General features: G+C 33.4%; 1 protein-coding gene across 1 annotated transcript; it reads left to right on the top strand.

Annotated features, from left to right (window-relative positions):
- Positions 1-96: 96 nt before the first annotated feature.
- LOC128171486 (zinc finger protein 271-like) lies at positions 97-25,980 on the top strand. The gene is made up of 8 exons (XM_052837252.1): positions 97-217; positions 10,608-10,880; positions 14,505-14,773; positions 15,422-15,843; positions 16,834-16,953; positions 17,403-17,511; positions 18,144-18,371; positions 19,114-25,980. Exons 2-8 carry the CDS (start codon positions 10,645-10,647, stop codon positions 19,410-19,412), a joined length of 1,683 nt encoding a protein of 560 aa, XP_052693212.1. The 5' UTR covers positions 97-217; positions 10,608-10,644; the 3' UTR covers positions 19,413-25,980.
- The last annotated feature ends 1,021 nt before the right edge of the window (positions 25,981-27,001 follow it).

Here is a 27,001-nt window from a genome sequence, read left to right as displayed (position 1 = left end):
TATAAATAAATTAAAATAAACCAATGAATAAATAAATTAATAATTCAACAGCTGCAGGTAAAAAAATGTGAATGGAACTCTCCATTGAAGGAGGTACAAAACCTTGTGATACGAGCGCCCTCTGTCAACAAATGGGAACACAATGAGCATAAATTTGTGTGGAAATATCACAAAGAAGAGGGATAAAGCCATGCCTCACTGGACATAGCATCACAAGGTATTCTCCCACTAGAAAATCTATTTATTTACTAATATTGATCGGGCATCAAATGTCTTGTAATCGCAGAACTTCCCGAATTTATTCTGCCCGACGATGTGGAATGTCAAGAGCCTAGGAAGTTGGTCTGAGTTTTGCCGCCGCTTGGCGAGTTTCTGAACTCGATAAACCGCGAACGGGGCGAGTGTCGTCTGTAACATTGGCCGAGAGGGATAAAAGACGACGTACCCAGGGGTTTGTAGGCGATTTTACAGGTCTAGGCAGCTCTGGAAAAGTTTCACGGAGTTTTGAAACATCAAAGAATTCGGACATGGAATTTCATTAACTCCCTTTGCAATACTTCATTAAAAAGTGAATGATGACATGCTATAATTAACCCCGTGCGCCCCAATTTAAGGTCGACAGTACATAAACACAATGCAGACCTTATTTATTGATTTAAAAGTCAATCAAACTTGGCCGGATTAGTATTAAAAGGCAGGATTTTGAACTCTTTGTACTTCACATGCACGGGGTCAAAAGTTCACTAACTATGGTGAGTCATTTTTAGTAACATGTACCATGTCTTGTCTTTGTCATGTACTGCGGCGTTTTAGTTTTCAAGATTTTTTTCCTCTCCTTTGGTTTTTTTGATTGCTTTTGACAAGCAAAAAGATTTTACAACCCTCCTAAAAAATTTAACATGCAGACTATAAGCTTGTGAAGCATGAAATATACTGATAATGTGAATTATTACACTCATGTCTTCAGAGTCCGTTACAGGTAAACAGGTTATTTTTTATTTTCCCTTTTGATTGTTATAAGAATGTCAGAATGATTTATTACTGAACGCTTTAATAAGAGAATTCTAATTACATAAGAAGTCACATTCTTTTTTAAAATGTACAAAACAAAGTTTCCGGATCAAGTATACAAAAAAAAATATTTTGAATAATGATGCATGTTTTGAAAAGGTAATTTGAAATAATATTTTTAATGAAAATAAATCATTAAATTTTGTTGTTCAAAACACCATCCATTATGATATTCAGATTTTGTAGTAAATATTCATTTCAGAAGAAAAAAGTTTTAGTACACAGCAAATGTTGATTATTTTTATAGAGCTTCATTTTATGCTAATTCATTTGGCCAGGGACGTACTCAGGGCTAGAAATGATTTTTTACTGATATTATAGCGAAAATTTTAACTTGGTTATTGAAAATTTTCAGTTAAAGTCAAACTAAACCAATAAATATACAGATAATTTGCCTAAAGAGCTCTCCACACAGCATCAGCCCAAATCTGAAATTAGAACCATTTTAACAAGTGGGTAGTTGTGTCAAACAGCAATGTGACGTAGGCTTGTCTATTTCATTAATATTGCTGGCGGATCTTTGAAATCAACAAGATTTGTCTGGCTTTTGAGCTAATACTACGCAATCGGTGCATATTTCGCTTAAAACCGCATCATTTTATTTTGTTTTTATGCAAGAAATAGATAGCTACGCCCTACTGAAAGTCCAAGCTCTTGTTAAAATGGTTCTAACTGGTCCTTTACCATTTTGGCCATTAATTACAGGTGTCAATACCAGTAAGCTGCAGAGTTGTTCACTGCTCAGTAAAAATCAGGTTGACATCCCACTTCATAGAGATAATGTACAGTTCCTGTTATTAAAATAATAAATAAAACGTAAAATTCACAAAATTAGTCCACGGATATAATTTCCTGAAACATTCTGTGGAAATATCTATAATATGTGTGACTGTATAACAACGTATTTAACTTGTAAGAATTCATAGAGTGTTACTCTGTAAAATGTTTACCTATCAATATTAATTATTGTCATTTTTCGGGGCACCTGCCATAAAAAGCCAAGAATAAAAAAAAGCTAGTGTAGAATTTGAACAGCACCCCTGACCAGCATTTGATTACATCAATCAAAAGGAATATTTTTGGATACTTTTTTTTTGCAACAAGGGATAACATGCATGGCTTTCAATGCCAAGTTCAGTACATCAGCTCTCAACTTTTGAGATCCAATCTCTATAGGATATAAACTTACTCTCTTCTTTGAATTATATATGTCTTAACTCTGCATGTCTGGAGGGCAAGAAAAAGTCAGAGAGGGAAAGAGAAGAAAAAAATTCTTACTGGTATTTTGGGCAGAGCATATGTTTCATTTAAATCATGAACTTGTCAATAAGTCAATCTCGAAATACACGCTTGTACAAGGTGATATATATGCCAACAACTTTCCCTTGTACACACGTTTTGTAGACATACTCTTTAGCAATGTAATGCAGAATTCAAAGGCAGTTCAATGAGAAAACACAACTGTGCTTGTAGATATTTTAAGACTGTTTTTATTGCCAGTATTCCTGGTATTTAAGGTACAGTATCCTGTCTGACTGATGCATGTACATGTACCACCTGTTTCTGAATCAGTCGGGAGCAAAAAAATATTACCAACACCGTGCACACGCAGCATATGTATCAGTGATGTCAAAACCTACGGTAGTCATGAAGTCATTTATAATTAGTTAACATGATTTTAGGTCCTGATATTTAATTTTTCTTCTACACGTACCGGTAGGTGATTTGATTCAGAGAGAGTATAAGCCAATAACACTAAACAATTAATGATATTACCATACAAGTAAAAATTAAAGATGGACATAGAGGGAAAGAAACCAATTTAACTTTCTTTTTAGCTTACCAATATATGTATATATATACAATAATACTAGTTTTCCAGATTGAGCAAAACTATGATGATTTTTCAAAATTTAAAATTGGCAGGCCCTTTTTGAGAACAGATAAAAATTTATTGGATAAAAGGCCAATGGGGAGGGGGGGTCTTTGGATGACATTAGTCTACAGGGTTTGGAATACTGTAGATTCCTTATAATACGTGAGTATTTAATTCCGGGATTCAATGATTTTCCATCAAATCACGAGAACATAAAATCGCGAAAAACCGAAATTTTATCATAATTCATGTAGTTTACATGCGGCACGTCTTTTAACCCCAAGGAACCCCAAGGAACCCCAAGGAACCCCAAGGAAACCCCAAGGAAACCCCAATGACAGAAATGAATAACTATTGATACCCAAGGGGGTCTCATTAGAGTGCAAGGGTCACCCCTTACCCTTGGTACCCCAATTATACCCCAAGGAACCCCAAAGATAACCTAATAATACAGATTTATAACTCCTGATACACCATAGAACCCCAAGGAACCTCAAGGATACCCTAATAATACAAATTTTATACTCTTGGTACCCCTGGGGACTCACTGGTATTCCAGACACACCTCTAAGAACCACAGGGAACCCCAGGGATATCCCAAGGAACTCGAAGAATACCCTAATAATACAGAATCATAACTCTTGATACTCCATAGAACCCCAAGGATACCCTAATAATACAAATTTTAAACTCTTATTAACCCTGAGGACTCATTGGTATTCCAGATACACCTCTAGGAATCCCAGGGAACCCCATGAATATCCCAAGGAACTCCAAGAATACCCTTATAATACAGAATCATAACTCTTAATACTCCATAGAACCCCAAGGATACCCTAATACATTGTAATACAAATGTAAAACTCTTGATAACCCTGGGGACTCATTGGTATTCCAGATACACCTCTAAGAATCCCAGGGAACCCCAGGGATATCCCAAGGAACTCGAAGAATACCCTAATAATACAGAATCATAACTCTTGATACTCCATAGAACCCCAAGGATACCCTAATAATACAAATTTTAAACTCTTATTAACCCTGAGGACTCATTGGTATTCCAGATACACCTCTAAGAATCCCAGGGAACCCCAGGGATATCCCAAAGAACTCCAAGAATACCCTAAAAATACAGATTTATAACTCTTGATACACCACAGAACCCCAAGGATACCTCAAGGAACTTAAAGGATAACTTAATAATACAAATTTAAATTCTTGATACCCGTAGGGACTCATTGGTATCTCAGACAAAACCCACGTATACCCCAAGGAACTCTAGGGATACTCTTATACATGTATTGGTTATATAAATTTTATAACTCTAGATATCCTATGGAACTCCAAGGATACACTCTATCTTTTGATACTTTTTGGGTCACTTTGATATCCTAGACAAATCACAAGGTATCCCAGGGAAACCCATGGGTACCCGAAGAAACCTAAAGGATACCCTAATAGTACTCTAGACTAATAGTAATAATACAGATACCCCATTGTTATCCCTGACACACCCTATGGATACCTCAAGGAACTCCAAGGATACCCAGTAATAAAACTTTTGATACCCAAATGAACCCCAAGGATACCCTAATAACACAATTTTATATCTCGGATACACCCTCGGGGCTTTTTGATATCTCAGACACCATTAGGTATCCCACGGAACCCCATGGATACACCAAGGAACTTAAAGGATACCCTTATAATACAGATTCATAAAACTTGATACCCCATAGAACCCAATGGAACCCCAAGGATATAGCCTAATAATTCAAATTAAAAATTCTTGATACCATTGGGGACTCATTGGTATCCCAGACACGCCTCTAAAAACCTCTATAAACCCTAGGGAACCCCACAGAAATCCCAAGGAACTCCAAAAGATACCCTAATCATACAGATTTATAACTCTTGATACACCATACAACCCCAAGGATACCCTAATATGTAATACTTAAAACACATTTGGTCTAGCCGAAAAATTTTTGTCTATAAATTTTTTTCGGACTTGTGATATTGCATCACATTCTAAAATATAATGAAATTCATCGGCTATACGTTTTTTGTAACAGAGAGGACAAAATCTTTCATTTAATGGGATACCTTCCCATCTTCCCACTTCAGCTGGTAGATGGTGATTTGAAGTACAAAAGAACTATATATATGATATGAGTTAAATTTGGCCCCCATTATTCGCAATTTTTTAAAGTGTTTCAGGTACAATAATATGTTATGTTATATTTTAGAAGAGTTGATGTAAAATTTATTTTTCACCTATTTATTTGATTTTTTTGCACTCACTGGCAGTATATGACGTCAGAAGTGACGCTATTTCAATCAAAATCAGTCAAAAATTTACATTTTTCTTATCTTTTTATGAATGGGAAATATAGAGGGCATGCTTGAACAGGGAAAAATTTTTTGTCACTTATTAGCCTTGGCTAGATACATCTCTGATTAAAATATTTTGTTTGTTCAAGCATGCTCTCTATTTTTTCTGAAAGAAAAACTGCTTGAAAACAAGCTGTGTTATCATGTTTATGCTAAAAATGCAAAAATGGCAGGAAAAGGTTGTCTTTACGATGTCATATTTCTAAATTCTGGGCAGTTGAATCAAAATGAACTAAAAACATCACATATATATTTGTACAAAGAAAAATGATGATGTTCATTTTAGGGGGCCATTTTAGGCCCATATCATATATATAGTCCTTTTACAAGAATTTTTCTGAATTTCATGGGTAAAATATTGAAATAGTTCCATCAGTCTGAAAATGTAGTCCTAAATGTACATGTTGTTGAGCATTTAATTCTTTTATATCATAACCACTATAGCCAAATTGAATGATGTACGTGATAATTCCTCTGCATTTCTTATAAAATTAACATTTATAGTTTTTTTCATTATTAAAATCAACAGCCCAAAACTTGAACCATATAATGTTTATTTTTTCAAGGTTCTTGATAAGGGACATAGAAGGGGTAGTAATGTCATAGTTTTCCTTCTCCTCAAAAGAATGAATATTGAGTAATTTTACATGAAATAAAAATTAGCTTGTACGATCAATCATGATAGAACAAACCTTTTTTAATTATCAAAATTTACTTCTATTACAAGTATCTAATTAATTTTTTTAACTTTATTTTAAACATAATCTAAAAAAACTGCCTGTTATTTTTTTTTATTAAAAATTTGCTTAAGGTCAATAATTGAACAGACTATAATTTACCTGTAATTAATTTCCTTTGTTCTTTGAAACCCTTACCTGAGCACCATTCCCACTTAGCTAAGATCAGTCACCCATAAAAATTTCAGAATTATAGCAAAGTGGGAAGACACCCAAAATTCACAAGGGTTGTCTACCAATAAACAAGGAGATGTAGGTGTAGGTAAATATATTGCAACAGTGATGGTGAAGCCATTGTGTATACATGTAAAGGGTTATGTTGGCCCTTTAATCCCTGTCCAAGAGCTACCACCAATATACAACGGGTGTCTACCTGCAATTAACAGGTATTTTGGTGCCTCTCAGGTGAACATTCTGCACGCATAATGGGTCAATCCATTGTGTTGTACCCACGAAGGGGAGATAGCCCCACTCCACACTTCCATGATCACTTCTCAAAAGTACTCCAATAAGGGTAACACCCCCTATGTCAATAGTAAAACAAGTTTGGGTCTTTGTAACTGAAAAATATCTTTCTCCACTTCATTTGAAAATTTCACCGAAGAAACATTGTCATATTGAGTGTTCATATGAATAGTTCATTGGAAGAATTGCAGACTTCCTTGTGGTGACATAAAATTTAGTGCCCTATTTTCATGAATTATTCATGATATAATTTGTTACTGATTCAATATTGGCTGATCATCAGTTGGTAAGAGACAACAAATTCTGCCAATTAACGGTACTCGATTATGATTTTCAACCGATTTGACAACACTAATTGTTAAATTTATCCAAAGTGAACAGATATTGGAGAAACATTATTTTTATCATACTAGTATGTATTGGGGTATCACAAGTGTTCGTTGGGTTGCCCAGATGTTTTTATGATATTCCATTGAGTAATTGGGTATAATTGGGTATTAATTAGTAATATGTTTTACAGTACAACCATTGGGGTGGTTATTAAATTCTATCAATTGGGTACCTTGCAATTGGGGTTCCTACAGGTATCCTTGGGGTACCAATAGTTGACCTTTGGACTCCAATGAGTATCCTGAGGTAACAATAGTTATCAATTTTTATAATTGGGGTATCCTTGGGGTATCAGGAGTGACCCTTTGATTTTTAATGAGACCGGCCTTGGTCATCAAATTTACTTTCCACCATTGACTTTATTTGAGGTATCTATGGGGTTCTCAAAGGTATCCTTAATGGGTTCTCATTGGTATACTTGGGATTCATTTGGGTTCTTTGGGGTACTTATCACTTTAAATACATATGTATAATAGTAATATATTTACAAATTAATGTATCTGATGATATTTTTTTTTTATTTAATTGTTTTAATGAAAAACCAACAAAATGACAATAATCCCTACCTTTGCAGTAAATGGAAATACCAGAAGCCAAGCAATGCTCATCTGTTGATAAAACTTTGAATATCTTTCTAATAAGAGTCTTAACAGATGCATTTAGTTGTTTCAAATTTTCCTCACTTTCTGCTATGGCCTATGGTACAACGGAACTCCATATCAGAAAATTGATCCCATAGGACTTTATATATGATTTTCTTTGACAGGCTTTTTAAATTTAATAAACTCCCAAAACATGACCATAATTACCATACTATGTAAAAATATGTAAGAAAGAAAATTTAATATTACAAACAATTTTTAAATTGCAGAAACACTACAATCATATCAGTAATTTTAATAAATCTAATTTAAATTCGATTCCCTATAGGGTCACTTCATCAATTTACTTGCATGACTAATAAATTTAAACAACTTCTAAAAATAGTTTACTTCTTTATTTTAATAATGATATTATTTATTTCCTTTTAAATTAGCCCCAAAGCCACTGCCCATTTTACAGATTATCAATTTTCCATACACACATGCTCCATCTAAACCATGGCTCAGATAATGGCCCCCTTGGAACAAATGAATTCAGCCAGCTCCTAAGAATTTATCATTGACAAACAAAAATTCTGCATTGTCAGTTGATAGAATACTTATAAAAGATAAATTTAGTTAATGCATAAAAACAAAAAACCTCCATTTGAATGTATTTATATAAATATATTTTAGGGTGTTTTAATGCTATAAATTAATTAATAAAATCTGTAAGGATTACCTCCCTTACTTTTCAATATCAGTGAACAATATATAGAATGAGGAAAATGAAAACTGTCATAAAATCATTAAATCTTGTCTGATCCTAAAAAAATTACAGGTGCACATCTTCAGATGGTGATCAACATATGTACAAATTTTCAGACTGTTCCATGCAGTAGTAAAAAATTCTATAGGGGGGACAAAGTTGCATCTACAGAGAGACAGACAGACGGACGGACAGGGTGAAACCAATATACCCTTAAACTTCATTTGTGGGGGTATAGGGGTATAATGAGACTCCTGGGGTATCACTAGTTACTAATTTCTATTATTGGGGTTACTTGGGGTTCTAATGAGTATACTTGGGGTTCCTTGGGGTATCCTTGGGGTACCTTGGGGTGAGCCTTTGATTCGAATGAGACCCCTGGGGTATCACTGGTTAATAACTTTATCATTTGGGTTCCATGGGGTTCTTACGGGTTTCCTTGGGGTTCCTTGGGGTACCCTTGGGGTACTAAGAGGTGACCCTTGAAGTCCAATAAGACCCCTTGGGTATTAAAATTTATTAATTTTTGTCATTGGGGTTCCTTGGGGTATCCTTGGGGTTCCTTGGGGTTTCCTTGGGGTTCCTTGGGGTTCCTTGGGGTTAAAAGACGCACCCTTACATGTGTCCGAAAATTAAAAGCGAGATTGGCTTCTCGCGATTTTAAGCGGATATTAATTCCTCGCGTTTAATTAGGAATGTACAGAGAGAAAAAGCAGAGATGTAATGTACTACATGTATCACTAGTAATCATGGTCATTCATTTCATTGTGCAGGCCTAAGTTCATTCAAAGTGGGGCACTATACATTATGTCATCTCTACTCTTGCATACAAAAAGTGTGCATCAGATGTGCACCTATAATTGTAAAGCAGCAGCATTGGTTATTGATGAATGCACGCAATTAATTTCTGATCTAGATGAAAAGGTGTCAAGTATGGATTTGATTGTTCTGGTAAATTGTGTTAAACATCTGTTAGTCTAAGGTTCTCCTTTTCGCTTACTTTGTTTCTCCATATGACTTAAATTCAAAATACAGATATACAAAAAATATAGGTTGAACTTTGTTCATAGATTGGTCAATTTCAAGTAGCAATAGACTAAAAGGAGGTTTCACACAGTTGCACAATTGCTTTAATTTTGCTTCTTCTATAATTTAATGCATAGGACTTTCAAAACTTGATACATTCTTTAAAGATTAGGGCAAAGGAATCATCTTTCATATTTGCTGATATAGGAGTAAAAGGCCACAGGGCTAGATGAACTTCATTGGCTAAGTGGTAATTTAGGGAGCTCTCTGGGCCAAAGTCAATGCAGTCCATCCACTGATAGAGAAAAGTTTTTCAATGGAGGATCCGAGAGATAATTTCGTTTGCCAAGGAAGTGCCAAGGCCTATTTTTAGTAACCTTACTGTGTAAATTTAATAAGTTTGAATTTTCCAGGAGGGTCTGGACCCAAACCCCCTCTCGACCCACCCCTCCCCCAAAACCTCTCTAGACACCCCCCACCCTCTAGATCTAGTATTCAGTATTTCAGTAGATTTGGCAGATTGCAGAATTTTGAGTGGGATAAAAAAAAATTGATAATATGCAACCTGTCGTATGTACTTTTATGTCAAAACTTGACTGAAATAGCAGTAGTGAATTATTTTGTTTGATACTTTATCTCTCTCTATAACACATGGTACTAAACATGTATGCAGACTCTATAATGATTTGTCATGTTTGATAATATCCATTACAGTAGATTTTGCATCTAAATACTGTAAACCTACGTTTTTTCGCAAGCGAGAAATTTTTGCGAGCTTCGCGAGAGAATCATTGTCGCGAATCTTTCTCGTCGCGAACCAGCCCTTGTTGTATGGCTCTTATACAACACGTAACTTTATAAGTCTTACTCGCAAAAATTTGTCTTTGCGAACTAGTTCATGTCCAGTAAATGGCAAAATAATGTCGTCACAAATAAAAGTTGGTTTACAGAACATCTTGTTTCTCATTATATATATGTATAAATGGAAAAGCATTGCACCAAATTGAAAAGTAAATCGTTTCAATTTGTTGATTTGCATATAAGTACAAATTTTGTGTAAGATAAGAAAGTCATTGAATTTATCTATTTATAATATTTCTTTTTTTTTTAAATTAATTTTGAGTTTCAGTGACATGTTGACAAGGAACCAATATCAATTTTCATGTAATTTACAAGGATTCAAAAACAACAATATTAGAATATAGAATTTTAAGGTCTATAATGAATTAATACTAAAATATGTCAATGAGGTTCAATGTCGGGTCTGTATTCCTAAAATTTGCGATTTTATTTTACAGGTGACAGAGAGAGCGAGAGATCGAGAGAGTAGGCACAATGTCTGATGCGAATTTGATGGCAGAATCTTACGCTGAAGACGCCATGCAAAACGTCGCCACGGACGAGGAGAACAAGCCGTGCTGTAAATTCTGCGGCAAGAAGTTCGCGCAGTCCAGCTACATCAAGGCGCACATGAGGCTCCACACGGGAGAAAAACCGTTCGCCTGCTCGTTCTGCCCCAAACGATTCAGCGATTGCAGTAACTGGAAGAAACACGAGAGAATTCATATCAGGTAACATCACTCGTCGTTTGTGTATTGATTCTATCGTCTATGATATATTAGTTCAATCACTAAATGATTCAGTGATTGAAGTAATTGGTGGAAACATGAGAGAATTCATAACAGGTATCACTCTTATCTGTATGTTATCTATTAATAATTAATAATATATTCATTTAATTGTTAAATTATTCAGCAAATGAACATGCTGAAGAAATCCGTATAAACATGAGAGGATTCAGACTAAGGTATCACCTTCATCTATCATATATAATTATAGAACTAAACGATTCCTCTGTTATCTATATCAGTATGACAAATCAATTCATTCGCTAAACAGTTCAGCAATTGAACACGAGATAATACCGGTACATATCTGGTAAGGGATTTGACATCTGAAAGATAATACACTGTATAGGGAAAATTAATTTTTCTCAAAAATATTTTTTTTTCTAAGTTTCCATATCTCTGATCAATATATATGCAATAGAATATCTCATAATCTACATCTCAGTCATGCCCAATATCTCATATATTTCAACTTGGTATCTTATTTATCTCAGGCAGGTATCTCAGTTATCTCAATCAAATTGCTCAGATATTTCTTTATGGTTCAGCATCTAGTTTTGGAATGTGTTGAATGGAAAAAAATTGTTCTTTGTTAATTTACATAGTATTACTGCATATTATTAATTTATTATTATTATGTGAGAATCTATTCATGTATTAATATATTTGTAGTAAATGCATTTATTAAACAAGTTCAAAGAATTGAGTATATATATATATATATATATATATATATATATATATATATATATATATATATATATATATATATATATATATATATATATATATATATATATATATGAAAACTGCCTTGGGCAAAGCTAGATGTAAATAATTTATATGGATATGAAACATGTGAGAGAGAGAAGAGAGAGAGAAGAGATGTCTTTTAATGACTTCATTTTGTGTTTCTTTTACTCATCTTTCATCCTATTCTTGTAGAAACTTCACAAGGTTATGGATACATTTTTTAGTTAATTATAGCCACACCCGACGATTATAATTAATATTAATTAATTCCATATCATAAACAGACCGACTGTTTGTACTGTGTGTGTGAAGTATCGTTGCCGTAAATTAATTCTGCGGTCGGACTGATTGTCAGACCCTCTTCATTTGAATAGCGGAAAATTTACCTAGAAATTAACTTTCTACCTGTTCTAACGAGAGATATATTTGTGTAAGTTAATTAAATGCACTGGTGTGTTTGTTAAGTCTTGTACTTTACCGCTGTTTCGTAGTCATAAATTCATGCTCGGTCGACCTTGTAACAAAAAATGACAAGTGACAAGGTATACATCCCAGCATGCCTTTGTCTGCTGTGAGTTGACAGTCGTAACAACTAATAGTCTCCAAAGTCTCGTACAAATTTTTTTTTTCTTTTTTATTCGTTATCTGTCCTCGGTCACTTTTGAAATACACCATTTGTTGGGAAGTTGCGTTTGTTCTCCCGTAAAAACGGTGTACCTGATTTCTTTGTCTTTTTCCAAGAACTTGGTATATATTAAGTGAGAGAGAGCTAGACCGTGACCTTTACATCAAAGAAATCTTTAGAACAGAGAACAGATGTTAATAATAGACAATTGTTTTTTTCAAGTATTCTGTTGAATATCTAAAGATAGACCCCCCCCCCCCCCCCCCAAAAAAAAAAAAAAATAATTTTGCTCTTTACCTGCAGATTTTTAGCTCACCTGAGGTAGTTTTTCTGATGAAGATTTGTCCATTGTCTGTTGTCGTCGACATCATTGTTGTCATAAACTTTTCACACTTTTATCTTCTTAGCCAAGACGACTGGCCCAAATTCAACCAAACTTGACACAAAACATAACTGGGTAAAAGGAATTCAAGTTTGTTTCAATGAAGTGGAGATAATTAAGAATTATTAAAAATTTGTTGATATTTTTCAAAAATGTTCTTCTCCAAAACTATTAGGCCAGAATTAAGAGCTGAAATTTGTATGGAAGCATCCGTAGGTAGTGTAAATTAAAGTTTGTTCAAATCATTGTCTCCCGCGATAGGGTTGGGTCACAATGGGGGGATCAATTTTTATATAAGAATATACATGTATATTAGAGAAATCTTTTAAAATCTTCTTCTCAAAAATCATTAAGCCAGAAAAGCTTGAACTTGTGTGGAAGGCTGGTATAGAAACTTGATAAGAAAAAACAGTGCTTTAAGTTATATTGCTTTTTTCTGTGTTTTCTTTTTCGGCTAGAAATTAAATTTTGCTGTACTTGACAAAAAGTGAATTTCAATCTTAAATTTCCAAGAAACCAAAATCATACATGAACGACATGATATTGTTGATATTATATTCAATGCAAGTGAACTGAATGCAGTTTGATTTTATTGAGTAATGATTTTCTCGACGAACTCTTCTTTAAACTTTTTTTTTGAAAGTATCGTACTTTTTTTAGATCGTGTTCAACTTGACTAAAATTGGCTTTGTAATATGCAATTAATGACAAGTGTTAAGACCACAGATTCATTAATTAGGCATCAATTTGTCAAGGGACTGTACATTTTATACTTCACTGACCCAGGTAAAGAAAAGATAGAAAAACACTTAACAGTCATAACATTAATGTAAAAAAAATACAATTGATGTTTAAAGAGGCTTTTGGTTTTTATAATACATGTATAATTATTCATTTATAGAGTCTGACATAATGCTATAAAGAACTTTTAGAAATACATGTATATGTCTACTATTTTTGTTGAAAAAAATCTGCAGAAATTTCTCTCTCTCTCTCTCTCTCTCTCTCTCTCTCTCTCTCAACCTTTCTGATTGAGTCAATGCTCCTTTGAATTCCATACCTGTATATCATCATTGACTATTTACCCTATCTTTATTCTTTTGTTCTTTATTTTCTCATGATTTATTGCTCCACTGTCTATTTTTTACTCTTGGAATATTTTGTTCTCACCTTTTTTTTTTTCTCTATCAAAATGTGGTTAATTAAATTAACTGGGTTAATTAGATATGACCAGGAATCTTTGATGAGTTACTAGAAACCAAACATGTGCTTTAAATACCAGCTGTTAGTAATATTGCATGCGAATTTTTTTGGTCATGATAAAATTTCCCTGTGAATTAGCAAGCCTGCTGACAGTTAAAATTGACTGACTGGATTTATTTTTGACTGATGTTGGTTGTTTTTTAATGTGTTTCTGTTCTTTCACTATTTGGTTAACTTTATCAAATAAAAGTGTGCAAATGAAAATGTAAGTATAAATCAGGAAGCCATGGAAAAAAAAATAAATATTAAGTTGATCAGTCTAAGGACACATGTTTGAGATCATTAAGGCCACCAACCTAATCAATTTCCAAAAAAAATTTAGGGGCATGGTATACTTTAGAGTATTGAAGAAGAATAACAAAATTGTATAAATTTAATTAGATAATTTTTTTATTGCATACAACTTACATTTACTTGCCAATGGGTAACTGAACAAAAATGTAGATAAGGAATAATACAGCATCACAAAGTCATATAAATTGCATCGTTATTCAAATTTTTTTTTCAAATTTTCAAATTTTTTTCAAATTTTATTCTATTACAGACAACTTGGATTAAATCCAGACAAACCGACCAATCAGAGCAAGAACCAGGTGGCAGCCGTCGTCCAGAACTACTCCACCCCCAAATCCAAATCGGACCACAGGGATTCGAACTTCCAGTGTAAGGTGTGTAACAAGACGTTCTCCAATGCTAGCAGTCTGACCACGCACCGCCGCATACATAGCGGGGAGAGGCCGTACCGCTGCGAGACCTGCGGGAAGTCGTTCACACAGATCGGCACGCTTAGAACCCACGAACGAGTTCACACAGGTAAGGTAGTGTGTACACTGAAAACAAAGGTATAGGTTCACATTGGTAACTCAATTTTTTAAGGTGCCTCACTACACCTTGAAATAGGTTCTCAAATCAGTAGAAAATTACTTGGTTATGATAGAAAGCATGATTGACAAGAAGTATATATGTCAAATAGGCGACAAAATGTGCAATTTTAGAGTAAAAATTATATTTTCAAAAATTTCATTCAGTAAACATAAACAAAAGCCCCAGGTGGATTCGAACTCATGACCTGCGGTTCACAAGCCTGATACTTTAACCACTGCGCTATGACGATATACATCTCAATCGATTGATAAAAACAGTTTTACAAAACATTTAAATCGCCATCTTGTGACGTAGTGTCTTTAAAAGTATAAGTCTCGGTGTAGTGAAGTACTTTAAACATGTGGCCACCAATGACTTTAGATTTGAAGCATATATAATAAAAAGAGATAGCATTGATCGGGAAAAGTTTATCCCACTCGGGGGATTGAGACATTGATTCAATAGTAAATTATTATGGAGGGATTCAGTAGTAAATTATTATGGAGGGAGATTGGTTGTGAAGAAACATTTACTGAAATTTGGAGCATGGAAACATTAAAACATTGGGAGAATTGACCACCCTTTTATTTGTTGCAGGAGAGCGACCGTACATGTGTAAGCTATGCGGCCAGACTTTTGCCCAGAACGGCAGCTATCGCATGCACGAGCGACGCCACATGATGGAGATGCTCCACAAATGTCCGATCTGTCCCGTAAAGTTCTCGCAGTGGGAGGACGCAAAGGCTCATCTTGCTACGCACCCGGAAATCGCAGGCGTTGCAGACTTCATGAAACACCTGCCTTCCATGTCGTCCGCCGGAGAGACTGACGAGGAAAATATGCCCCCCATGGACGGCTTCGCCCCTCAGATTGAACAGCTCCACCTGGATCAGTTTCCGCCTCCGGGGTTCCCCTTTCCCTCTCAGTTATCTCCCTTCTTCAATCTTTCGTCGTTACATTTTGGTGCTGCCCTCGGTGATTTACCGACCCCTGCCGGACTTTTTGCTGCCCAAGGACAGGTTTGTAATTTGATTTTTTGTTATTTATTTATTTATTTTTTAAGAAATTTTGAATCGAAGAATAATTAATATTTTTTGTTTTATGTTATTAATGTATCATTTTTGTAGACCTCGAATTATAGGTTTGTATTACCAAAAATATTAATTAAAAATTACAGAAAATTATAATAACTAAAAAGTGGTGAAAACAGAGTATAATTTTTGTTATTGTATTTATTTTGAAAAGTGACCTTGTATTTTAGGCTTTTATAACGAAAATCATGTATTACAGAAAACTATGATACAAGAATATATATGAAAACAAGATGGATGATAGTAATCATTACATATCGTGCTATTTTACTATCTTGCTAAAGGAGTCTATAGTTTTGTCATCTCGCTGTTTTCTGTCTGTTTTCTTTTTATAATCATGATGTAAAAAAATGAAGAGTCAATTATTTGACATCAAGACTAATGACCTAATATAGCTCTTTTCTTCAAATCTGTTTTATTCTATGACAGGAGAAAGGTCAGTTTAGGGTCAAGGGCATGTAAAAATAGGTCAACAGTCAAAATTGTTTCTAAGGCAACCATTCCTTGGTGAACTAGATTCACAAATATTTATTTTATTCATTCAATAAACCTAAGCTCTGCAAAATAACTAAGTATAAAAATATTGCAATTACTCATGATTGTAATTAAGGTAAAATATCTTTAAAAAGTTGGCCGTAAGAAAACAACACAGTGGCACTAAGTGCAGCTAAAATAAGGGCATTTCGATTGCATGGTTTTAATGTCCATTTAAGTACAACACAGGAAAAAACAAGGGAATTATTTTCATCGTCTTTAGTTCATTGGTATTCCATAAGGGCCATATTGTGTACTCTTAGACTAATTGACGTAGCATTTCAACATGAGGTGCATTGTAGTAGTTTCTAGAAGGAAATAGATGTTGAGTGTAATTTTTTTTGGGGATGTTTTAAATATTTTAGTTTTAATTTTTTCTTATAGTTGATTAAAACAGAGGGCCTTAACTTACACACCCCTCGGTCTACCCCTCAGGAGGACCTGTATAGACAGTCCGCGGAGGTCACGACCTCTGTCGCTAATGGAGTCGTCCCTTCCCCTAATGTATGTATAGAATGGTTGTGTAGGGAACATCTCAAAATTACATGTTTGTGTACATTGAATAGGGAACATGGGGAACATGTTAAAACATTTACAAGTACATTGAATAGAAAGCATCTTAAAATTGATGTACTTAGAATAGGGATCTTCTCAAAATTATATGTTCATTTGATAGAGAACATCTCAAAAAAAAAAATCTCAAAGTAAGATGAACATATTATATGCAATGAATAGAAAACATTTTAATGTTTGGTTTGACAATAAATCTGTATGATACATTGCAGAAATTATTATTTTTTTTTTTTTATCATGTCAAGAGCAGGATAGTTTGATCTTAAAAAGTGAATAAAGGCAATATTTTTTTATCAGTAGAAGAAGATCTGTATTACAACTTTCAAGCATTCCACTTTTAAGACAAATTACAAATTATTGATATGTTTGGCGTGGTTTAGGATAACGGGGACACAGCGGTCAGCACGACCACAGCGAGGGACAGGAAGTACAGCTCTGACTCCCACACCTCAAGGTCACTGTCCACCCCCGACAACGGACTCGAAAACGGTAAGTCACATCGCCTCATGATCACTGTTCACCCCCAACACCCACAACAAGACACATGGTGAGTGAGTGAATGTAACAAGGGGCTAAGACAGGGTTCTATTCACACCTTGTTAATATTTGGCAAAGCACTCCTTTATACTAGGGGGTGTTTCTTTTCCTTTCTCTGCAAATCATATCCCATGATTATAAGTTTTTCACCATTTGTAATATATCGTTCTGGTTCTAAACATAACTTAAATTAAACGTTAACATTTTAGCTGATTTTAAATTCAACCATCAACGAGATTGAAAGGGGAAGGGGGGGGGGACAAACAAATACAAACAGTTATCTGTGAACAGTATGTTTATTAATTAAACACTGGTGCAATTTGTAAAAGAAATGATTAAGTTATTTGAATGTTCCTTGTTTATCAAGTAGAAAAAAAAATGAATCGTCCAATTTTAAATTCCACGACTAACAACTGGGTGAAATGAAAGGGGAGGGGGGGGCTAAATTTCTTTGGGAACAATATTTTTACACGAAGCAATGAATTATGTGATAGTAGATCTATGTTTCTTGAGTAGATATCGTTTGAGCAGAACGTATGCTTACTTTTGGGTGCAATCAGTAAAAGATTTGTCTTTAACAACAGGCACAAACAGAACGGACACAGAAAAAGGCAACATGGAGACAGACTTCGTCCATCCAGACACGGAGCAAGGCGCCAAGCCAAACTCGGAGGACTCGAGCGTGGTCAGCGACCACTCCGATAACAACAACTCGGAGGAAGTCCAGGGGATCAAGTGTACTAACCTCCACAGCCGGCTGTCCGGAAACTCCCGCAAACAGAAGTGTCCGATGCGGCGCTACAGCGGATCAGGTAAGATCTTGGAAATTTATTTGTGATGCTATAGTAAATCAGGTAAGGAACCAGAAATAAGTGTAGGAACCTGGATGAAGTGGAAAAAAATAGGTTTAATAGTTTGATAAAGTAAATGGTTAAAAAACGAAGGTTTTAACTTGAGAAATGTAATTCCTAAATGGTTATAGGCTAAATGCAATGTACATATACATTAGTTTCATCATTATATGAGTAAAAAGCCAGTTTTCCTGAATTCTTTGTCAATTTTTAACATTAATAATATGTAAAAGAACAGAAAAAAAATTGACATTTTCCTGCTGCTTCCTTCATGTTTGACCCTGATACATCAGTGTAATACCGTAGATTCCTTATTTTACGCGAGTACTTAATTCTGCGATTCAACGGTTTTCTATCAAATCGCAAGAACATAAAATCGCGAATGCCAAAATTTTATCATAGTTTCATGTAGTTTACATATGTCTGAAAAATAAAAGCGAGATTTTAAAATTCGCGAGACGGGCTTTTCGCGATTTTACGCGGATATTAATTCCTCGTGTTAAATTAGGAATTTACAGTAATTAGGTTTTAAATAATGAATAAAAAAATAATGAGATTTTTTTATCAAAATGGATGCCCACAAATAATGATCATAAGTATTTGATAATAATGAAAAAAACTTTATTTTGCACCTTTGTAGGTATATTTTGAGGGGGGTGAGGAATTATGCAAGATAATAATAAAAATTTTGACATATTTCTAGCTGCTTCCTCCATGGTTGACCCGGATACATCAACCCACGTTACGCAGAGTCTCCTGAACGAGTCGGACAGCATCTACTCGGGCGACCAGAGCATCGAGGAATTCCAGGATATCAACAGCATCACGGGAAAGCTCTACCGCTGCGAACACTGCCGAATCCTGTTCGAGGACTGCACGCTCTATCTCCTTCACAACGGGTTCCATTCGCACGACGCCGACCCGTTTAAATGTGTTATATGTCGGCTGTCGTGTCGCGACAGGATCGAGTTCAACTGCCATCTTATCAGTCACATCAAGTAAATGAGGAAAAAAAGCCCTTTTACTTTTAAAGGTTTGTTGTCGAATGGGTTCAATTGTGTGTCAAGACCTGGGTTTATTTTTCACGTTGAATGATTCTGATTTTTTTGTACAAATGAGAACAAACATCTGTCCAAATGTTTTTTTTTTCATACTATATTTTTAAGGTGCCTATTTTTTGAAAGTTATAAATGCTGTTGAAGATTTGTTTTTTAAACTTCATGCACCTTTAGAATTTGGGACATGTAATCCATGAAGTTTATTTCCAGGCCAGATGATAATTTGCCTTTTGGTCAGTATTTAGATCTTGGCTTATATATGGTTTAATCTGTATTCTTGCAATGAATCATAGATCTGAAAATAGATCTGATAAAACAGTTTTTAAAAAAGCTGTACGGAGGAAACTCAAAACGATGAGTCAGCAATTTTTACTGGATACCTTCCACCCCTGTATGTTTTTTGTTGATGAACAAATATGAACTGTATTATTTTAGATAGTAGTTTTTTTTTTCTTTTTGTTTTATTATTATTATTATATTTTTTTGCAATATTCACGTAGTTTTAGATCTGTTCCACTTTTCATATATTCATTATGTTAGAAGTTATTTTTGTCCAGTGTTGGCTATTATTTCTCTATTTATTATTTTACCCGAGGATCAAAGTTGGGTTTGTCATTTACAGCTACTTTATTTTACTTGTAAGAAAAGTAATTCTTTACACACAAGGTTAGTGCTATAATTCTTCCAAGGTTTTATTTTATTGTAAACCAGGAAAAGGATCATACATACAAAAGTGCTCTGAACAATTTATCCCCAAAACACGGGTTCAGGACAAACAGATTTATTTTTTTGAATATTCAAATTTTTACTTACATGTACCTGTTTATTGATGAGTTACATACTTCCAAGTTTATAAGTTGCATCTCAACTTTTATGAATAAGGTACCTGAAGTAGGTCCAATGAATTTTTTACTAAAAAATATTAAAAAGTAACATAGTTGTATTTATTCTTTTTTTTTAAACCTCAAACAACCATTATAGTGCTAAAAATAGATCTGAGAAATGTCTCTTAAGTTGTTTCTGTTATGCAGGAAGACAACTTGACACAAAAATTCTAAAACACTGGGATTTTGTTTTTGTTGTTTACATGTTTTTGTATTCCATTATTGTAGTGCATTATCCCATGTGGATGTTATTTTAGTTTGCATGTATCATTATTATTTTGTTTAAAGTTTTTGTTGCTGTTCGCCTAATTCCTACAGCAGTTTTGCTGTGGTAAGCACCCCCTCCCCCTAGTTATTTAAAAACAAGCCTCATGGGGAAAATTTCCCCTAACAAATTGTTGCACAATGTATTTTATTCTTTACATCTGTGTTACTTTTTTTTCATATCAACATATCTTCTTGGTCATTGGTGGAGTTGAAAGTAAGATTTCAGGTTCTCTCTCTAGCAGCCTCTGGGAAAGCTATATTTTGAAGCATTATTTATAGCAAAACACACTGGGTTTTTTTTAAAGCGTTAACTAAAAATCGGGGCCAAAATTTATTCTTAAAAACGAATGTGCTTTGTAGGTTTGACCAAATTGTGATTTGAACATATTTTATTATGCAAATATACATTTACATATTAGGATTAGGCAGCAGGCAATGCCTATGTAAGCCTTCTCCGTGAATTGACCAAATTGTGACCTTGATTTAAGAATTATTAGGAAAATTAACAAAATTTTCTTTTTCTTTCGGCAATTTAAATTCTATTCAGAATTTTTCTGTATGCAATTTTTTTTTTCACGATCTTGCCTGTTAGCTTTTTAAGTAGATATTCTGTATCAGAATCATATGTATAAGTATCGAATGGCCAAGATATTAAAAATTTACAATCCCCTTCCTTTATCCCTCCCCTCTCCCCCCAACTTCACACACCATTGTGCCATGTAGAGGAGACTGATCAGCCATGGGTGTTTATAGTTAACATTGTAGAGTACATATCATTTACATGTATTATACATTTATTTCACAGGGGTCGGCTCTCTTTTTTTTTTGCACGGTTGTATATTTTAGTATGCATTTTTGACCCCCCTGTGACAAAGATCATTTTGAGTTCATTTTTTTGCCCATAGTGATGTATTTTATTTTTGGTTGTTGATGTTTTATCATTACCTCTGTGTCAGAACTTATTGATTGATATTCACCTGTAGTATTTCCAAGGGTACCAGTATTTTTATATGAAAGCTGTTGTCCAATCGATGCCTTCTCTGTTGAATGGTCAAGGGCATTAGTTGTTGAATTTTCCAGTACTATTCAGATATATCACAATTCTTTTATTCGTTCATTCTTTATGAAAAAATTTCCGTACAGAACTAATTTCTCATTCGAATCTAAGGAGGGGATTTCTGATAGAAGATGATAAAGATTTAGGTCAAATCGCACATGTAAGCATTAGTTCCAGTTTGACAGATACACCGTACTCAAACATTAAATATTAACTGTCTAATTTCTATCTTAAACAGCATCCTTCTGTTAAGTAAAACACTAAGGTTTGTTTTTCAGAGGGCATCTTATTTTATTTTTTTAATTTTAGTTGAGTTTTAGTACATTATAAAGAAAGGCTTTAAAATCAAGAAAAATGAACATATCTCAGTGTATATTTTATTTTTCTGATCTTTTTTATTGAGCTCTCCTTGCCAAACAAATAATATAAAGTATATTGCAGTCCTTGTTTTGAAACATGATTTTTATTGCATGTACGATTAATAATGCATGCATATCAAAGACTTCCATTTGTGTCATATGACCTTCGTAAAATTTATTTTTAAAAGAAAATTTAGATGAATAAGAAACTGCTGAATTGACTTTCAAAAAGTTCAAACTAATAAAATCTTTGTTGTTGTATGCAATAATATTTAGCAATATCATTCTTCCATCTCTGTTTATAAAAAAAAGTTTGCTTTTCCAAAATGGCACAACTTGATATTTTTTTGTTATAATTAATTGGTTGATAAATCTACAACATTTTACATTTCATTTTGTGTGTCATGTTAGAATTTTTTTTCTCGTATAAAAATATCATTCTGTATTTTGCAGCAATATAGTTATCAATGTTTATTATTTTTTCTTGTTAATAGTTGTTTTGTTTTCTTAATAGAAAACTGGCCAGTTTTCTTATGAAAATTACAGCTTTTTTTTTCTAGAAGACCAAATTTGTGGGACTGTTTTTGTTTCAGTGCCGTAGTTGTTATTTAAAAGAAATGCACCAATTTTTCAATTAGCATTGCAATTTTTAGCTTGATTCATTTAAGTTTTTTTCATGAAAAATTCTTTTTCTACTTCTGTTGTATAACAGTTAAGTAACAGTAGCTATGACAATATTTTTCGCAAATGTTCATCAATCTGATTTAAGTCTTACTATGTTAAAAATTATTTTACTTATAACAAAAAAAAACAAAGATGAGACAGTTTCGCCTCCTCTCAATATTCCCCAAGAAAGTTAAATGATATACATGAGATTCTAAAATTGGTTCAGGAATCATTGTTGTATATACCTGGTATTTCTTGAACATTACACTAAACAAACATATCTCATTGTTAATTTTCTCATTTTTAGGGGGGAGGGGTGTCCAATAATATGCCCCCACAGTCATCATTTACATCACAAATTGACATTTTTGGGCAGTGAAAATCAGTTTTATTCCTTTAGATTGTTGTTTTAATTCCCCATCTTAAACTGTTCAAATTCTTCAGACTCTTCTTTGTTTAGAGGTAAAAAAAAAACCTCTATAAAATGACCATGACTTTCTAGCTTGGTAAATTTTTTTGGTTTTTGTTTTTTTTTTAACAACTACAGCACATGAAACTGAAAACATGTCCGTTTTGTTAGAATTTAGTACATATCAGCTATAATTACTAGTGATAGTTTGTTAGTTAGTTGGGACCATTCAAATGATTATATTTATAGTGATTATTTTTTGCTGCTTCCAAGTTGTGAGGAAACAAGGTCATTTGTAGATTATTTTTCTATAATATTTTTTCTAAAAAACAGTCGGTTCACAATTTTTTTTTTTGAAAGTTGGTACCTTTAATTTTTGTCACAACTTTAGTTTTCTGTACCTCGTAAACTTAATGACCACTTTCTATTACACTTTGATATCAGCAATGTTTTCCTTTTTTTTACGGGATGAAATTCCGTACCTTATATTTTAAGATGTCTGTGGTAACTTTCTACGTTTTATTGACCACTGAAACTATGGACACAATTATGACCAAAGCCAAATACGAAACTTTCTAAGAGATCCCCGCCCCCATTTTTCCTTTTTCTTCCACACATTGACTAGACACAAGGTTTTCTTTTTATGTCACTGATGTCAAAACCTGTGATCAAGCAATTTTTGCCAAATATTTCTGTATTTCTCTCACTTTGTTTTTCTTTTGTAACACATGGAAGTGATGATCTGTCTGGGTTTTTTTAAACTGTGTATTGAATGAATGTTTTGATAATAATAACTGACTAAACTGCTGATAGTGTAAATGCAGAGCTTCCAGCTTTGCTTAACTGTGAATAATTATCATACCCTTCTTTTTTTTCATCCTCCCCACCCCCCTTTCTTGATGTCTTCGTGTAGATTTACAGGGTAACTATGGGAAACTGTGTTGTAATTTCGCTTTTTGTTATTGATTCTCTTTTTTCATCAAGTCGAAGGGGTTTTCACATGAAAACACTTGTCCAACATTTTCTTTATCTTCCTGAAATTTTGAATTAGTTTACATTTTTCAAATTCAGTTGTTTTATATATTTGGGTTAGTTAACACAATAAGACAAATCTGCTGATTTTGAAACAAAGTAGCAAAGTGCTCGAGATATTCTTCCTACTCAAATGTTATTTCTGTTGCTTTTGATATATACTTAAGTTGTGAAACGAATGTTGCCAGAAAGTTGGATTTCGTTGGATTTGACACAATGTGATAAAGAAACCCCCAACAAAAATTGTTTTAACATTAACACATGATATACTGAACTTTGTGATGAATAGACTTTGGTGCATCCATTGAATGTATGCAATAACTTTTTATTTTCTCTTGTATTAGATGTTGCAGTTTTAGATACTATGATTATCTACATGTATATTACCAAAAAAACTACATACATATGTAATCACCCCCCTCAATGTATAGATATATTTTTGTCTTACATACCTTGTTATGTATATATACACACATTTATCGTTCATTATATTCTACATGCTTGCCTCGTCAAATATTCTTTTGTTTGGGTTCAAACAAGCCATCTGTGGAAACCGAATGTCTAGGTATCAAAAACTTGTTAAAGGTTAAATGTCATAATGTTTTTTTTTTATTCAAATATTTTTTGATTCATGTTTGCTGTAAGATTTTTTTATTAAGTACTTGTATTTTGTAAACCGTTTTCATCATATTTCTTTTGAAAACAAAATTTGAGCAAAAATTTCATTTGCATATCATATTATTGTTCTTAGTACTTAAAAGAGATGATTTTATTTTTAACATCATATTGAAGTTCAACTTTAAATTTATTCCAATAACTGTACGTACAAGTTTTTTTACCTTGACATTTGGTTCTCATACTTTAAAACCATGAAATGCATTTATTTGTAATAGAATCTGTTTCAATTAACTTTCAAATATTTTTTTGGATCATCATTAATTATTTTCTGCCAAAGCTCGGCAAATTGTTATTTAAAATGAAAAGGTTGTTATGAGCGCCATTTTTAATTACAAATTTCATTGTACACCAGGTTTATTTTTGTTTACACTCCTGAATCAAAGACGGCATTTATTTGTATTTTTTATTTCTGATTTTTTGATAGTTTTTACAATTATTTGTTTACTTTTCATTTCTACAAAGATGGTCAAGTTCTCCTAAGGGAGACAACACATATAAAGAAAAAGCAATTTTTGAAGATGAATTTTATGGCTAGGCCTTGTATTATACTTCAACAAATATAACTTTGATCATTCCTGTATTTTGCTTGAGCCTTCTTACTTCAGAATCCCAAATTCTAATGTCAATTTTAGGAAGAACCATTTACATACAAATTCTCAAATTGTTTGTCAGTCTCACGAAGTCAGTGAAATAACTAGTTTTATGAAATCTTGAAGTACAAATTCAAATTCAGTGAACAGATTTTATGAAAGCATGAAGGGAAAAAATCATTCTCCAAGAATGATGCAAGATATTTTTATTAAAGCCAAAGTCCAGGAATGACAAATGTTATTTAAAGTGATTTTCATTAAAAAGCCAAAATCAACCATTGATGTCTCGGCAAGACCAATGGGAATTCTCTGTCATGTAGATGTTTTATTTTTTTCCACGAGGTACTATCATTGACTTAAACATTTAGCACACCTAGATCTGTATGATACTATTTTTAGACTTTGTTGGCCATTGTATACATGACTTCGTTGTAATGGTATTATTATCAGTAGATGTGTTGTGAAATGCTTTTTCTTTCTTGGTGCTAAATATATATATTGATGTTTTATGCTTCATTGTTAGAATCGTACTTAAAAGTACACCATTAAAGTTAGATCTGATTAAATTAATGTCTGGTTTGTTGTTGTTTGTATTAACCCAACCCTATGTTTAATCAGGGACGTATATGTTAGTATATACGTCCCTGGTTTAATACTCAGTCTGGTCCTTTTTAAGGTTGGATAGTAAAAAAAACTATATATATTTATCAGATATGCCTTACAATTTTGAATGTGAGATTTTTGGTCATATACTTTAAGTAAACAGAAAATCCAAATATTGTAACATGAAAATTTGAATAATTTCCTATATCTATATACAGCGCTCTTCATATAAGGAAGATAATTGCAGTCTATAAATTGCCTAGACCATTCAATCCTCTAAAGACATAATGTTATGCCTGAAACGTAATATCCATGAATTCTGTACTCCGTGTTCACCAAAGGATAAAGCATAACTAATATATAGTAATAGGCAGGTTGCCCTTTGTTCCACAAAATCTCCAGGCTTTTAAGCAATTTTTCATTGTAAAGAAGATGGGTGGATAAGGCGTGTAAAATGCCCATACACAGTCGGACAAGTTACTGAAAAATAAAAATATCATTAAATATGATGGGTTTTTTTTCAAATCATTGAAAACAATATATATTTAACGAATCATTGATTTTTAACCTATAGGTATGTTCAATGCTTGGAATGTGTTGCCTCAAACAGGCGTGTACGTATCAAAACCTGCAAAAACTGTCATTTTTTAGAACTTCAGGGGATTTTCTTTTATAGAGTGGGTCTGTGCTCCATATTTTTCTCATAGTCTAATTAAGGTCTATTGGAAAACAAACCGATTTCAATCAACAAAAACGTTGAGAGATGACCCACTATACATTAAAAATATCATTTTGTATCCCAACAATTGAACGTTTTGAAAAAATAATACAAGTCCGGTTGTTCGTGACCTTAGTCACACATACTATTTAAAAAGCTCACTTTGTTGTGTCTGAAATGGCTCAGTGGTTAAAGCACCTGACATAAGCTAACCTTATATATCTAGGGGTTTTATGTTACGGGTTCGATACCACCATAATTTTCGACAAC

Source organism: Crassostrea angulata, chromosome 2 (assembly GCF_025612915.1).
Source record: "Crassostrea angulata isolate pt1a10 chromosome 2, ASM2561291v2, whole genome shotgun sequence".
NCBI lineage: Eukaryota > Metazoa > Mollusca > Bivalvia > Ostreida > Ostreidae > Magallana > Magallana angulata.
This window is presented reverse-complemented; position numbering and strand designations above follow the sequence as displayed.

Bases quoted from the DNA above. Each gene is read 5' to 3' on its own strand.
- LOC128171486 (XM_052837252.1), top strand. From the start codon at position 10,645: ATGTCTGATGCGAATTTGATGGCAGAATCTTACGCTGAAGACGCCATG. The intron at 15,844-16,833 runs GTTTGTAATTTG...TTTTTCTTATAG, and splicing joins TTTTTGCTGCCCAAGGACAG to TTGATTAAAACAGAGGGCCT. The intron at 17,512-18,143 runs GTAAGTCACATC...CTTTAACAACAG, and splicing joins CGACAACGGACTCGAAAACG to GCACAAACAGAACGGACACA.